The sequence below is a fragment of the Boleophthalmus pectinirostris genome, unplaced genomic scaffold (assembly GCF_026225935.1).
Source record: "Boleophthalmus pectinirostris isolate CB_2022bp ecotype Guang Dong unplaced genomic scaffold, ASM2622593v1 HiC_scaffold_10, whole genome shotgun sequence".
NCBI classification, from domain to species: domain Eukaryota; kingdom Metazoa; phylum Chordata; class Actinopteri; order Gobiiformes; family Gobiidae; genus Boleophthalmus; species Boleophthalmus pectinirostris.
In genome coordinates this window covers 207,501-222,500 of record NW_026570971.1, presented here as the reverse complement: position 1 = coordinate 222,500, position 15,000 = coordinate 207,501, and the positions used below count along the sequence as shown (strand labels likewise).

The window sequence follows — 15,000 nt, the reverse complement described above, 5'->3', positions numbered from 1 at the left end:
GTGTGTGTGTGTGTGTGTGTGTGTGTCTGTGTGTGTATAGTGTGTTGTGTGTGTATAGTGTGTTGTGTGTGTGTCTGTGTGTGCATCTGTGTGTGTATAGTGTGTTGTGTGTTGTGTGTCTGTGTGTGTATGTGTGTGTGTGTGTGTGTCTGTGTGTGTAGTGTGTGTGTGTGTGTGTGTGTGTGTCTGTGTGTGTGTTATAGTGTGTGTGTGTGTGTCTGTGTGTGTCTGTGTGTGTATAGTGTGTGTGTTCTGTGTGTGTATAGTGTGTTGTGTGTGTGTCTGTGTGTGTCTGTGTGTGTATAGTGTGTTGTGTGTGCGTCTGTGTGTGTATAGTGTGTTGTGTGTGTGTCTGTGTGTGTATAGTGTGTTGTGTGTGTGTCTGTGTGTGTATAGTGTGTTGTGTGTGTGTCTGTGTGTGTATAGTGTGTTGTGTGTGCGTCTGTGTGTGTATAGTGTGTTTGTTAATATTACTCTGTTGTGTCTGGTCCTTTATATTTATGTGGCATCATTATTTTAGGCCGTAACAGGCTGTTTGTTGCGCCCTCCCCGGACGTACAGGATTTAAGGGGAGAGGGACGCGCGCGCGGACACGCGCACATGTGTGACGTCACACGCCGACTGGGACGCATGCCAGGAGTGTCAGGAGCTGTCAGTGCCGTGGAGCCACGCTGTTTGGGATAATATCGCTGTACCACTTGTGGATTATTGCGCTTCCATTCACGCGGGATTTACTACTTCGCCACGGGAGCTCCTGGATCGTGCGTCAAAGCCAGAGCGCGGGTACCGTGAGTAACGCCGAAACTCTGCCAACTCACGTTGCTTCTGCCGCGCAGCGAGGGGAAAACTTCGGGGACATTTTGGGGACAACTAAAGTTGCTCGGGACTGTTATGGTGAAGGGTGGTGGACAGTTATCGAACCGTTTCTTTATTGTTTTGTTGCACTGGAGTTTGGGTTTTGGGGATTGGGTGCGTTCGAGCGCGGGGTGGGGGGTATTGTGTGTTAACGTGGCCAAACTCGTGTGTATCTGGCAAGGCCAATAAAAGCCTGATAGGCCAACAGCAGTTCATTTTTGCATGTCCTTATTTCACCCCCGCTGATATGAATGGATCCTCCCTTGCGTTGTAGCTTTTCTCTTGTCGAGAACAGGTGATTTGTTACAGTGTGTGTTTGTTGTGCGTCTGTGTGTTGTGTGTGTGTATAGTCTGTATAGTGTGTATAGTGTGTATAGTGTGTGTGTGTATAGTGTGTATAGTGTGTATAGTGTGTGTGTGTGTGTGTATAGTGTGTATAGTGTGTATAGTGTGTGTGTGTTGTGTGTTCTGACCATGATCTGTCCAAAGGGGCCCATCTTCATGATGTTCTGGAACTGTTCATACATGTCTCTGAGTGTGAACTGACCTGCACACAGACAGGGACAGACAGGGTCAGACAGGGACAGACAGGGACAGACAGGGACAGACAGGGACAGACAGGGACAGACCATGTAGATCCAATGTTGAGTCTCCAAGTGTTTAAAGCTCATTTTACAGTCGAGTGTAAAATCATGTGTTGAGGTGAAGCTCGTCTGTGGAGCGCCCGCAGAGCGCCCGCAGAGCGCCCGCAGAGCGCCCGCAGAGCGCCCGCAGAGCGCCCGCAGAGCGCCCGCAGAGCGCCCGCAGAGTGCCCGCAGAGCGCCCGCGGAGCGTCCACATCGACCGTGCACCTTCAAAACTGTCTAACTACACACTGAAACAATGAGAGCTGTGATTGGTCGTCTCTACGTTTCCTCCTCCACTTTTCTTTTCTTTCAACAGACGTTTGTTTATTAAACTTAAATCACATGACTCATTAGTCACATGTGACTAAACAACACGACTCATGAGTGTTCTCTCTGTGTCAGAGGGGTGTTCTCTCTGTGACAGAGGGGTGTTCTCTCTGTGACAGAGGGGTGTTCTCTCTGTGACAGGGGTGTTCTCTCTGTGTGACAGAGGGGTGTTCTCTGTGTGTCAGAGGGGTGTTCTCTCTGTGTCAGAGGGGTGTTCTCTCTGTGTCAGAGGGGTGTTCTCTCTGTGACAGAGGGGTGTTCTCTCTCTGTGACAGGGTGTTCTCTCTGTGACAGAGGGTGTTCTCTCTGTGACAGAGGGGTGTCTTCGGGTGTTCTCTCTGTGTCAGAGGGGTGTTCTCTCTGTGACAGAGGGGTGTTCTCTCTGCGTCAGAGGGGTGTTCTCTCTGCGTCAGAGGGGTGTTCTCTCTGCGTCAGAGGGGTGTTCTCTCTGCGTCAGAGGGGTGTTCTCTCTGCGTCAGAGGGGTGTTCTCTCTGCGACAGAGGGGTGTTCTCTCTCTGTGACAGAGGGGTGTTCTCTCTGCGACAGAGGGGTGTTCTCTCTGTGTCAGAGGGGTGTTCTCTCTGTGACAGAGGGGTGTTCTCTCTCTGTGACAGAGGGGTGTTCTCTCTGTGTCAGAGGGGTGTTCTCTCTGTGTCAGAGGGGTGTTCTCTCTGTGTGACAGAGGGGTGTTCTCTCTCTGTGACAGAGGGGTGTTCTCTCTGTGACAGAGGGGTGTTCTCTCTCTGTGACAGAGGGGTGTTCTCTCTGTGACAGAGGGGTGTTCTCTCTGTGACAGAGGGGTGTTCTCTCTCTGTGACAGAGGGGTGTTCTCTCTCTGTGACAGAGGGGTGTTCTCTCTCTGTGACAGAGGGGTGTTCTCTCTGTGTCAGAGGGTGTTTTCTCTCTGTCAGAGGGGTTCTCTCTGTGACAGAGGGGTGTTCTCTCTGCGTCAGAGGGGTGTTCTCTCTGCGACAGAGGGGTGTTCTCTCTGCGACAGAGGGTGTTCTCTCTGCGACAGAGGGGTGTTCTCTCTGCGACAGAGGGGTGTTCTCTCTGTGTCAGAGGGGTGTTCTCCTCTGTGTCAGAGGGGTGTTTCTCTCTGTGTCAGAGGGGTGTCTCTCTCTGTGTCAGAGGGTGTTCTCTCTGTGTCAGAGGTGTCTCTCTGTGCAGAGGGGTGTTCTCTCTCTGGTGTTGTGGAGGTGAATTACTCGACTCGACGCAGAACCATAAAACAAAACCACAGCGGCGACGGCGGCGACAGAGTCGATAAGTCGATGCAAAACTAAACTTCACCCTCAAGTCTCTGAGTCTCTATCCAAGTCCTTGGTCTTTGGGTCTGGGCCTTTGTGTTTCAGTCTGAGTCCGAGTCCGGGTCCGGGTCCTGGTCCTGGTCTCACCGTGCTTGAGTTTGTCGATGAGTTCTTCGTTGTCGTCCAGTTTGAGTTCGTTCACTCGATCAATCAAACCCTCGATGTCTCCCATTCCTGAAACACAAGAACCAGAACTGAACCAGGTCTAAACCAGGTCTAAACCAGGTCTAAACCAGGTCTAAACCAGGTCTAAACCAGGTCTAACCAGGACTAAAACCAGGACTAAACCAGGTCTAAACCAGGTCTAAACCAGGTCTAAACCAGGACTAAACCAGGACTAAACCAGGACTAAACCAGGACTAAACCAGGACTAAACCAGGTCTGGACCAGTACCGAGCAGTTTGCTGATGAAGGGTTGGGTCTTGAAGGGTTCGAAGTCGTCGATGTGTTCGCCCGTCCCGATGAAGATGATGGGCGAGCGAGTGGCCGCCACACTGAGAGAGAGAGAGAGAGAGAGAGGGGTCAAAGAAGCTCCGCCCCCTTTGCCGTGTGTGTGTGTTAGACTCACGCGCTCAGAGCTCCGCCCCCTTTGCCGTGTGTGTGTGTGTGTTTAGACTCACGCGCTCAGAGCTCCGCCCCCTTTGGCGTGCCCGTCCAGTTTGGTGACGATGACCGAGGCCACGTCCACTTTGTCCTTGAAGGCTTTGGCCTGAGCCTCACAGGCCTGACCGATCGACGCGTCCATCACGTACACGATGTTGTCCGGTTGCTACGGAAACAACACAACGGGTCAAAGATCAAAGGTCTGGACCTAAACCTAATTCATGGTTCTATCTGCAGATGATGTGAGATGTTCTGTGTGTGTGAGATGTTCTGGTGGTGTGAGATGTTCTGGTGGTGTGAGATGTTCTGGTGGTGTGAGATGTTCTGGTGGTGTCTGGTGGTGTGAGATGTTCTGGTGGTGTGAGATGTTCTGGTGGTGTGAGATGTTCTGGTGGTGTGAGTTCTGGTGGTTCTGGTGTGAGATGGTGGTTCTGGTGGTGTGAGATGTTCTGGTGTGAGGTTCTGGTGGTGTGAGATGTTCTGGTGGTGGTTCTGGTGGTGTGAGATGTTCTGGTGGTGTGAGATGTTCTGGTGGTGTGAGATGTTCTGGTGGTGGTTCTGGTGTTGGTTCTGGTGTTCGGTCCTGCGTCAGGTTAAACTCACCACGGCGTTGGAGACCTGGAGCATCTCCTCGAACAGGGAGTCCTCTTGTTTGTGGCGTCCGCTCGTGTCCACGATGATGATCTCAAAGTTTTCAGATTTAAACTTGTCGACGCCTTCGGCCGCGATCACCACCGGGTCCATCTCCGTGTAACTGTGGAGACGACAAACTCACGTCATCTCACCGTAAAGACGCACTCTGTCACTTTACTGGGGGAGCGTCCGTCAAACGCTCGTCTCCATGGAGATGTTGCTGCTTTGTCTGGAATGTTCCACAGTGTGGCTTTAAACTTTCTGTCTTCGTTGGTGATCGAACAAATGTTGTGTACGATTCTGGGAAAATGTTTTAAAAAACTGAGCAGAACTTTACAAACATAAAACACACAAACTCTTTTTTTATGTTGTTGAAAAACTCCGAGTCACCGTCTGCGACAAAAAACACGTCCAACAAAAATCCGTGTATCATTCGTTCATTCGTTTTTCAATATAAAACCAAAAATAAGAAAATGAAAAAACAACAGTTTTCTTCGTTATTTGTCTCTGAAACCAAAATGAAAAAACGGATAACGATTCGTTTTTTCAGTTTTCGATTTTGTGTTTAAATGAAGAATGGAAAAAACGGATAACAGCCGTTTCCCGTTTACCTGACTTCCGTGACTGCGATGCCGGACTTTTACACCGGGTACGGACTGAACCGGGACTGATCCAGGTCCGAGACCAGACCGTTATCCGTTTTTTCCATTCTTCATTTAAACACAAAATCGAAAACTGAAAAAACGAATCGTTATCCGTTTTTTCATTTTGGTTTTGGAGACAAATGACGAAGAAAACTGTTGTTTTTTCATTTTCTTATTTTTGGTTTTATATTGAAAAACGAATGAACGAATGATACACGGATTAACAAAACTTTTCACAACGTCTCAAGTGTCGCTGGAGGTTGGGGGAACAACATTTTATGTCCGAAAAAAAAACATGTTTGTGTGAAAGTGTTCCAGCCGGACAGGGACTCTCACCTGCCGGACAGGGACTCTCACCTGCCGGACAGGGACTCTCACCTGCCGGACAGGGACTCACCTGCCGTAGAAGGGGATCCGGGCTTTGGTGGCGTTCTGTTTGAGCTGATCAAATGCTCCTGGAGACAGAGAAACAGAGAGAACAAGTGAAAAACAAGAGAAAGAGAGAGAGAGTTGTGTTCAGTCGTGTCGTGTCGTGCGTCGTGTCGTGTTGTGCGTGTCGTGTTGTGCGTCGTGTCGTGTTGTGCGTCGTGTCGTGTCGTGTGTGCGTCGTGTCGTGTCGTGCGTCGTGTCGTGCGTCGTGTCGTGCGTCGTGTCGTGTCGTGTCGTGTCGTGCGTGTCGTGCGTCGTGTCGTGTGTGCGTCGTGTCGTGTCGTGCGTGTCGTGTCGTCGTGTCGTGTCGTGCGTCGTGTCGTGTCGTGTCGTGTCGTGCGTCGTCGTGCGTCGTGTCGTGCGTCGTGTCGTGTCGTCGTCGTGTCGTGCGTCGTGTCGTGTTGTGCGTCGTGTCGTGTCGTGCGTCGTGTCGTGTCGTGCGTTGACCTGCTCTGAAAGTGTCTGCACAGATCAGGCAGGTCTTCCAGCCTTTCCTCTGGTAATAATAGGCCAACTACAAAAACAAAACACACACATCAGGTTATGAGACAGGTGAGACAGGTGCGACAGGTGCGACAAGTGAGACAGGTGCGACAGGTGAGACAGGTGCGACAGGTGAGACAGGTGAGACAGGTGCGCACCTTGGAGCAGGTGGTGGTTTTGCCGCTGCCCTGTAGACCCACAAACATGATCACGTTGTTCTTTCCTTTAGTCGGAGTCCAGGCCTTGACTCCAGGATCCACCAACTGTAACACAAACAGGACAACGTTACACAAACACAACCAGAACCAGAACCAGAACCACAAACACAACCAGAACCACAAACACAACCAGAACCACAACCAGAACCACAAACACAACCAGAACCACAAAACAACCACAACCAGAACCACAAACACAACCACAACCAACACACAAACACAAACACACAACCAGAACCACAAACACAACCACAACCACAACCAGAACCACACAAACACAACCAGAACCACAAACACAAACCACAACCAAACACAACCAGAACCACAAAACACAACCAGAACACACAAACCACAACCACAACCAGAACCACAAACACAACACAAACCACAAACACAACCAGAACTAGAACCACAAACACAACCAGAACTAGAACCACAAACACAACCAGAACCAGAACCACAAACACAACCAGAACCAAACCACAAAACACACAACCAGAACCACAAACACAACCAGAACCACAAACACAACCAGAACCACAAAACACAACCAGAACACAACACAACCAGAACCAAACACACAACCAGAACAGAACCACAACACAAACCAGAACCACAAACCACAAACACAACCAGAACCAGAACCACAAACACAACCAGAACCACAGAACCACAAACACAACCAGAACCACAAACACAACCAGAACCAGAACCACAAACACAACCAGAACTAGAACCACAAACACAACCAGAACCACAAACACAACCAGAACTAGAACCACAAACACAACCAGAACCAAAACCAGAACCAGAACCACAAACACAACCAGAACCAGAACCACAAACACAACCAGAACCACAAACACAAACACAACCAGAACCACAAAACACAACCAGAACCACAAACAAACACAAAACACAACCAGAAACCCAAACCACAACCAGAACCACAAACACAAACACAAACACAACCAGAACCACAAACCAGAACCACAAAACACAAACACAACCAGAACCACAACCAGAACCACAAACACAAACAACCAGAACCACAACCAGAACCACAAAACACAAAACACAACCAGAACCACAAACACAACCAAACACAAACCACAACCAGAACCACAAACAGAACACAACACAGAAACACAGAACACAAACACAAACACAACCAGAACCAAAACACAAACACAAACACAACACAACCAGAACCACAAACACAACCAGAACCAGAACCAGCAAACCACAAACACAAACCACAACCAAACCACCAAACACAACCAGAACCACAAACACAACCAGAACCAAAACCAGAACCACACAACACAAACACAACCAGAACCACAAACACAACCAGAACCAAAACCAGAACACAAACACAACCAGAACCAAAACCAGAACCACAAACACAACAGAACCAGAACCAAACCAGAACCACAAACACAACCAGAACCAGAACCAAACAACACAACCAGAACTAGAACCACAAACACAACCACAGAACCACAAACACAACCAGAACCACAAACAACAAACCAGAACCAGAACCAGAACCACAAACACAACCAGAACCAGAACCACAAACACAACCAGAACCACAACCAGAACCACAAACACACAACCAGAACCAGAAACCACAAACACAACCAGAACTAGAACCACAAACACAACCAGAACCACAAACACAACCAGAACCACAAACACAACCAGAACCAGAACCAGAACCAGAACAAACACAACCAGAACCAGAACCACAAACACAACCAGAACTAGAACCACAAACACAACCAGAACCAAAACCAGAACCACAAACACAACCAGAACCAGAACCACAAACACAACCAGAACCACAAACACAAACACAACCAGAACACACCAAACCAGAACCAGAACACAACACAACCAGAACCAGAACCACAAACACAACCAGAACCACAAACACAAACACAACCAGACAAACCACAAACACACCAGAACCACAAACACAATCAGAACCAGAACCACAACACAACAAACCAGAACCACAAACACAACCAGAACCAAACACAACCAGAACCACAAACACAAACACAACCAGAACTAGAACCACAAACACAACCAGAACCAAAACCAGAACCACAAACACAACCAGAACCACAAACACAACACAACCAGAAACCACAAACACAACCAGAACCACAAACACAACCAGAACCACAAACACAAACCAGAACCAGAACCACAAACACAACCAGAACCACAAACACAACCAGAACCACAAACACAACCAGAACCAGAACCACAAACACAACCAGAACCACAAACACAAACACAACCAGAACCACAAACACAACCAGAACCACAAACACAATCAGAACCAGAACCACAAACACAACCAGAACCAGAACCACAAACACAACCAGAACCACAACCACAAACCAGAACCAGAACCACAAACACAACCAGAACCACAAACACAAACACAACCACAACCAGAACCAGAACCACAATCAGAACCAGAACCAGAACCACAAACACAACCAGAACCACAAACACAACCAGAACCACAAACACAACCAGAACCACAAACCACAAACACAACCAGAACCAGAACCACAAACACAACCAGAACCAGAACCAGAACCACAAACACAACCAGAACCACAAACACAAACACAACCAGAACCACAAACACAACCAGAACCACAAACACAACCACAACCAGAACTAGAACCACAAACACAACCAGAACCAAAACCAGAACCACAACACAAACACAAACCAGAACCACAAACACAACCAGAACACAAAAACACAAACCACAAACACAACACAACCAGAACCACAAACACAACCAGAACCAGAACCACAAACACAACCAGAACCACAAACACAATCAGAACCAGAACCACAAACACAACCAGAACCACAAACACAACCAGAACCACAAAAACAACCAGAACCACAACCAGAACCACAACCAGAACCACAAATACAATCAGAACCAGAACCACAAACACAACCAGAACCACAAACACAACCAGAACCAGAACCACAAACACAACCAGAACCAGAACCACAAACACAACCAGAACCACAAACACAAACACAAACACAACCAGAACCACAAACACAACCACAACCAGAACTAGAACCACAAACACAACCAGAACCAAAACCAGAACCACAAACACAACCAGAACCAGAACCACAAACACAACCAGAACCACAAACACAAACACAACCAGAACCACAAACACAACCAGAACTAGAACCACAAACACACAACCACAAACCAACCAGAAACCACAAAACACAACCAGAACTAGAACCACAAACACAACCAGAACCAAAACCAACCAGAACCACAAAACACAACCAAACCACCAGAACCAGAACAAACACAATCAGAACCAGAACCACAAACACAACCAGAACCACAAACACAACCAGAACCACAAACACAAACACAACCAGAACCAGAACCACAAACACAACCAGAACCACCAGAACCAGAACCACAAACACAATCAGAACCAGAACCACAAACACAACCAGAACCAGAACCACAAACACAAACACAACCAGAACCACAAACACAAACACAACCAGAACCAGAACCACAAACACAACCAGAACTAGAACCACAAACACAACCAGAACTAGAACCACAAACACAACCAGAACAGAACCACAAAACCAGAACCAGAACCACAAACACAACCAGAACCAGAACCACAAACACAACCAGAACCACAAACACAACCAGAACCAGAACCACAAACACAACCAGAACTAGAACCACAAACACAACCACAACCAGAACCACAAACACAACCAGAACCAACAAAACAAACAACCAGAACCAGAACCACAAACACAAACCAGAACCACAAAACACAACCAGAACCAAACACAAACACAACCAGAACTAGAACCACAAACACAACCACAACCAGAACCACAAACACAACCAGAACCACAAAACACAACCAGAACCAGAACCAAAACACAAACCACAAACACAAACACAACCAGAACCACAAACACAAACCAGACCCTCAAACACAAACACAACCAGAAACAAACACAACCAGAACCACACAAACACAAACACAACCAGAACCACAAACACAACCAGAACCAGAACCAAACACAACCAGAACCAAAACCACAAACACAACCAGAACCAAAACCAGAACCAGAAACACAACCAGAACTAGAACCACAAACACAACCAGAACCAAACACAACCAGAACCAAAACCAGAACCAGAACCACAAACACAACCAGAACCAGAACCAGAACCACAAACACAACCAGAACCAGAACCACAAACACAACCAGAACTAGAACCACAAACACAACCAGAACCAGAACCACAAACACAACCACAACCAGAACCACAAACACAACCACAAACACAACCAGAACCAGAACCACAAACACAAAACACAAACCAGAACCAAACACAACACAACCAGAACCAGAAACCAGAACACAAACACAACCAGAACCAGAACCACAAACACAACCAGAACCAGAACCACAAACACAAAACACAACCAGAACCACAAAACACAACCAGAACCACAAACACAACCAGAACCAGAACCACAACAGAACCACAAACACAACCAGAACCAGAAACCACAAACACAACCAGAACCACAAAACAACCAAACACAACCAGAACCACAAACACAACCAGAACCAGAACCACAAACACAACCAGAACCACAAACACAACCAGAACCAGAACCACAAACACAACCAGAACTAGAACCACAAACACAACCAGAACCAGAACCACAAACACAAACTCAACCACAAACACAAACAGAACCACAAACACAACCAGAACCACAAACACAACCAGAACCAGAACCACAAACACAACCAGAACCACAAACACAACCAGAACCACAAACACAACCAGAACCACAAACACAACCAGAACCAGAACCACAAACACAACCAGAACTAGAACCACAAACACAACCAGAACCAGAACCACAAACACAACCAGAACCACAAACACAACCAGAACCACAAACACAACCAGAACCACAAACACAACACACACACAAACACACTCACACCATCATCGTAGTGTATATATATATGATATAAAGAGTGTGTATGTGGTGTGTGTATGCGGTGTGTGTATGCGGTGTGTGTATGCGGTGTGTGTATGTGGTGTGTGTATGCGGTGTGTATGCGGTGTGTGTATGTGGAGTGTGTATGTGGAGTGTGTATGTGGTGTGTGTATGTGGTGTGTGTATGTGGTGTGTGTATGTGGTGTGTGTATGTGGAGTGTGTATGTGGAGTGTGTATGTGGAGTGTGTATGTGGTGTGTGTATGTGGTGCGTGTATGTGGTGCGTGTATGTGGTGCGTGTATGTGGTGTGTGTATGTGTATGTGGTGTGTGTATGTGGAGCGTGTATGTGGTGTGTGTATGTGGTGTGTGTATGTGGTGTGTGTATGTGGTGTATGTGGTGTGTGTATGTGGAGCGTGTATGTGGTGTGTGTATGTATGTGTGTGTGTGTATGTGGTGTGTGTATGTGGAGCGTGTATGTGTGTGTGTATGTGGTGTGTGTATGTGTGTGGTGTGTGTATGTGTGTGTGTATGTGGTGTGTGTATGTGTGTGTGTGTGTATGTGTGTGTGTGTGTATGTGTGTGTGTGTGTAGTGTGTGTGGTGTGTGTATGTGGTGTGTGTATGTGTGTGTGTGTGTATGTGTGTATGTGTGTTGTATGTGTGTGTGTATGTGGTGTGTGTATGTGGTGTGTGTATGTGCAGTGTGTGTATGTGGTGTGTATGTGGAGCGTGTATGTGGTGTGTGTATGTGGTGTGTGTATGTGGAGCGTGTATGTGGTGTGTGTATGTGGTGTGTGTATGTGGTGTGTGTATGTGGTGTGTGTATGTGGAGCGTGTATGTGGTGTGTGTATGTGGTGTGTGTATGTGGAGCGTGTATGTGGTGTGTGTATGCGGTGTGTGTATGTGTGTGTGTATGTGTGTATGCGTGTGTATGTGTGTGTATGTGTGTGTGTGTATGTGTGTGTGTGTATGTGTGTGTGTGTGTATGTGGAGCGTGTATGCGGTGTGTGTGTGTGTGTGTATGTGTGCGTGTATGTGTGTATGGTGTGTGTATGTGGAGCGTGTATGTGGTGTGTGTATGTGTGTGTGTGTGGAGCGTGTATGCGGTGTGTGTATGCGGTGTGTGTATGTGTTGTGTGTATGGACCTTGACGAGCTCCTTGAACACGGCGTGTTGGATCATCCTCCGTTTGTTCAGACCAGACGCCATCTCCTCCAGATCTATGGCTGACCTGAGCACATGGGTCATACACACACACAGGTCATACACACACACACGGGTCATACACACACACGGGGAGACAGTGGGGGTCTGCAGGGGTTGACGTGTGTGTGTGTGTGTGTGGGGGGGGGTCTGGTCAGTGTGACTCACTTGACGTTCTCTCTCAGTTGTTTGACGAGTTTGATGTTGACGTCGGCCTCCAGCAGAGCAGCACACACCTCCTTTAACATGGCATTTAACACCTGAACACACAACACACAACACACGACACACGACACACACCTCCTTTAACATGGCATTTAACACCTGAACACACAACACATCACATACAGGGTCATACCACACACACACACTCTAGATGTGTGGATGGGCTATTTTTTCATCCGCAACCGCGACACAAAACTCATCATCCGCCCGCATTTTGCACCGAAGGTTTTCAAAACCGCACCCGCCACCATCCGCCGATTGATTTTAGATTTTAGAACAATCATACAGCAAACAAACTAAGGAGCCTCGATAAAAATGCAAACTATAGCTCATTCATTCCAAAATTCGCTCAGCGTGTTTGTTGTGCTAATTAATTGACAACGTTTTCCGACTCGGCTGTTTTTGAACCTTCTTGCCTTCGTGTTGGATGTTGTTACATTCTGAACATTCTGCCATTGCCTGATGTTATTTCTTTAAGTTTTAAAGACCCCGAGTGGCAGTCGACGCTATAATGTCTGCGTGTTTTAAAATATAACTGATATCGATACAAAACAGACAGATCATCTCATCCAGATGAACCTTTATTGAAATCAGGCAATGCCCTCTTTATATTCCAACTGAAATAGGCAAGAAAAAATATGCAACTAAATAAATATGGTCCTATAGCCACTTATGTGTTGGCAAACAGCTGAAATAAATTAGAAATAATAAAATAAACTGCATATAATATGTGCCTCGTAAACCTTAGGCATCAATAACCCGACACAACCTGAACCTTCAGAACATAAAAACGAGGTCAAATGGACTAATTAAGGACATGACGAACACTTCATACAAGCACAGACAATGACACTCGTCTTTTCACATGTACGTAACAATACTAACAAGAACTTTTTTTTTTTTTTTTTTTTTTTAGTAGTTAAACCGCCACCCGCCCGAATTTAATTAAAATATAATTTTTCGTCACGTCATCCGCCCGACCCGCAGATTAACCGCGGATACCGCGGTTGTAACCGCAATCCGCGCATCTCTAACACACACACGTCACATGACACACACATTCTCGCGGCGTGTGTTTCTCGCGGCGTGTGAGACTCATGTTTTCGGTGTGTTTCTCTGTGTGTGACTCGGGCGCGTGTGACTCGGGCGCGTGTGACTCGGGCGCGTGTGACTCGGGCGCGTGTGACTCGGGCGCGTGTGACTCGGGCGCAGGTGTAGGTGCAGTACCTCTTCGTTGATGATGGTGGCGTTGCTGAGCGACCTCAGGGCTGAGGTGATCTTTCGTCCTAAATCTGCCAGAACCATGATGTCCCACAGAGAGGTCCTGAGGTCAGACACAAGGGTCAGAGGTCAGACACAAGGGTCAGAGGTCAGATGAGGTACAGGTTTAAGGTCAAACTCACCTCTTCACTGAGAAAAGACGAGAAAACTGTTTATGAAGGAAAAAAAAAACTCCTGTGGAGCCGACACCTGCAGAAACACACAAACACACACATACACACAACACACACACACACACACACACACACACACACACACACACACACACACACACACACACACACACACACACACACACACACACACACACACACAACACACACACACACACACACACACACACACACACACACACACACACACACACACACACACACACACACACACACACACACACACACACACACACACACACACACACACACACAACACACACACACACACACACACACACACACACACACACACACACACACACACACAACACACACACACACACACACACACACACACACACACACACACACACACACACACACACACACACACACACACACACACACACACACACACACACACACACACACCACACACAACACAACACACACACACACACACACACACACACACACACAACACAAACACACACACACACACACACACACACACACACACACAACACACACAACACACACACACACACACACACAACACACACACACACACACACACACACACACACACACACACACACACACACACACACACACACACACACACACACACACACACACACACACACACACACACACACACACACACACACACAACACACACACACACACACAACACACACACAACAGATTAGGCAGAGTAATGTAGTGATGGGTCAAACGACACTTGTGTGGAGCTCTGTGTGTGTTGTGTGTGTGTTGTGTGTCTGTGTGTGTAGTTTATTCTGTCATTAGGATAATGGTGAAACGTCCTACAAATGGCGTCCGTGTGAGAAAAGGTCACGTGACTCAAACCGAAACAAAACAAACTCCAGAGTCACGTGACCGGATCAAATTCAACTTTCATC

At 47.3% G+C, this 15,000-nt stretch overlaps 2 protein-coding genes across 3 annotated transcripts in view; one reads left to right on the top strand and one right to left on the bottom strand.

The window, feature by feature from the left end:
* The window catches only part of srp54 (signal recognition particle 54), a 20,104-nt gene that overhangs the window by 4,547 nt on the left and 557 nt on the right, over nt 1-15,000 (bottom strand). Inside the window, exons 2-13 of the mRNA XM_055154365.1 lie at nt 14,042-14,108; nt 13,866-13,962; nt 12,582-12,673; nt 12,357-12,441; nt 6,070-6,174; nt 5,876-5,942; nt 5,397-5,454; nt 4,326-4,476; nt 3,740-3,888; nt 3,513-3,613; nt 3,207-3,293; nt 1,329-1,402 (exon numbers count right to left, since the gene is read on the bottom strand). Coding sequence (XP_055010340.1) covers nt 1,329-1,402; nt 3,207-3,293; nt 3,513-3,613; nt 3,740-3,888; nt 4,326-4,476; nt 5,397-5,454; nt 5,876-5,942; nt 6,070-6,174; nt 12,357-12,441; nt 12,582-12,673; nt 13,866-13,943 — 1,047 coding nt within the window. The 5' untranslated portion in view covers nt 13,944-13,962; nt 14,042-14,108. The remainder of the gene's footprint in view (nt 1-1,328; nt 1,403-3,206; nt 3,294-3,512; nt 3,614-3,739; nt 3,889-4,325; nt 4,477-5,396; nt 5,455-5,875; nt 5,943-6,069; nt 6,175-12,356; nt 12,442-12,581; nt 12,674-13,865; nt 13,963-14,041; nt 14,109-15,000) is intronic.
* The window catches only part of zgc:109986 (uncharacterized protein LOC553566 homolog), a 9,506-nt gene continuing 9,442 nt past the window's right edge, over nt 14,937-15,000 (top strand). For both annotated transcript variants that reach the window (XM_055154380.1, XM_055154373.1), the window contains exon 1: nt 14,937-15,000. This exon is cut by the window's right edge. The gene's annotated coding sequence lies outside the window, so the exon portion shown is untranslated.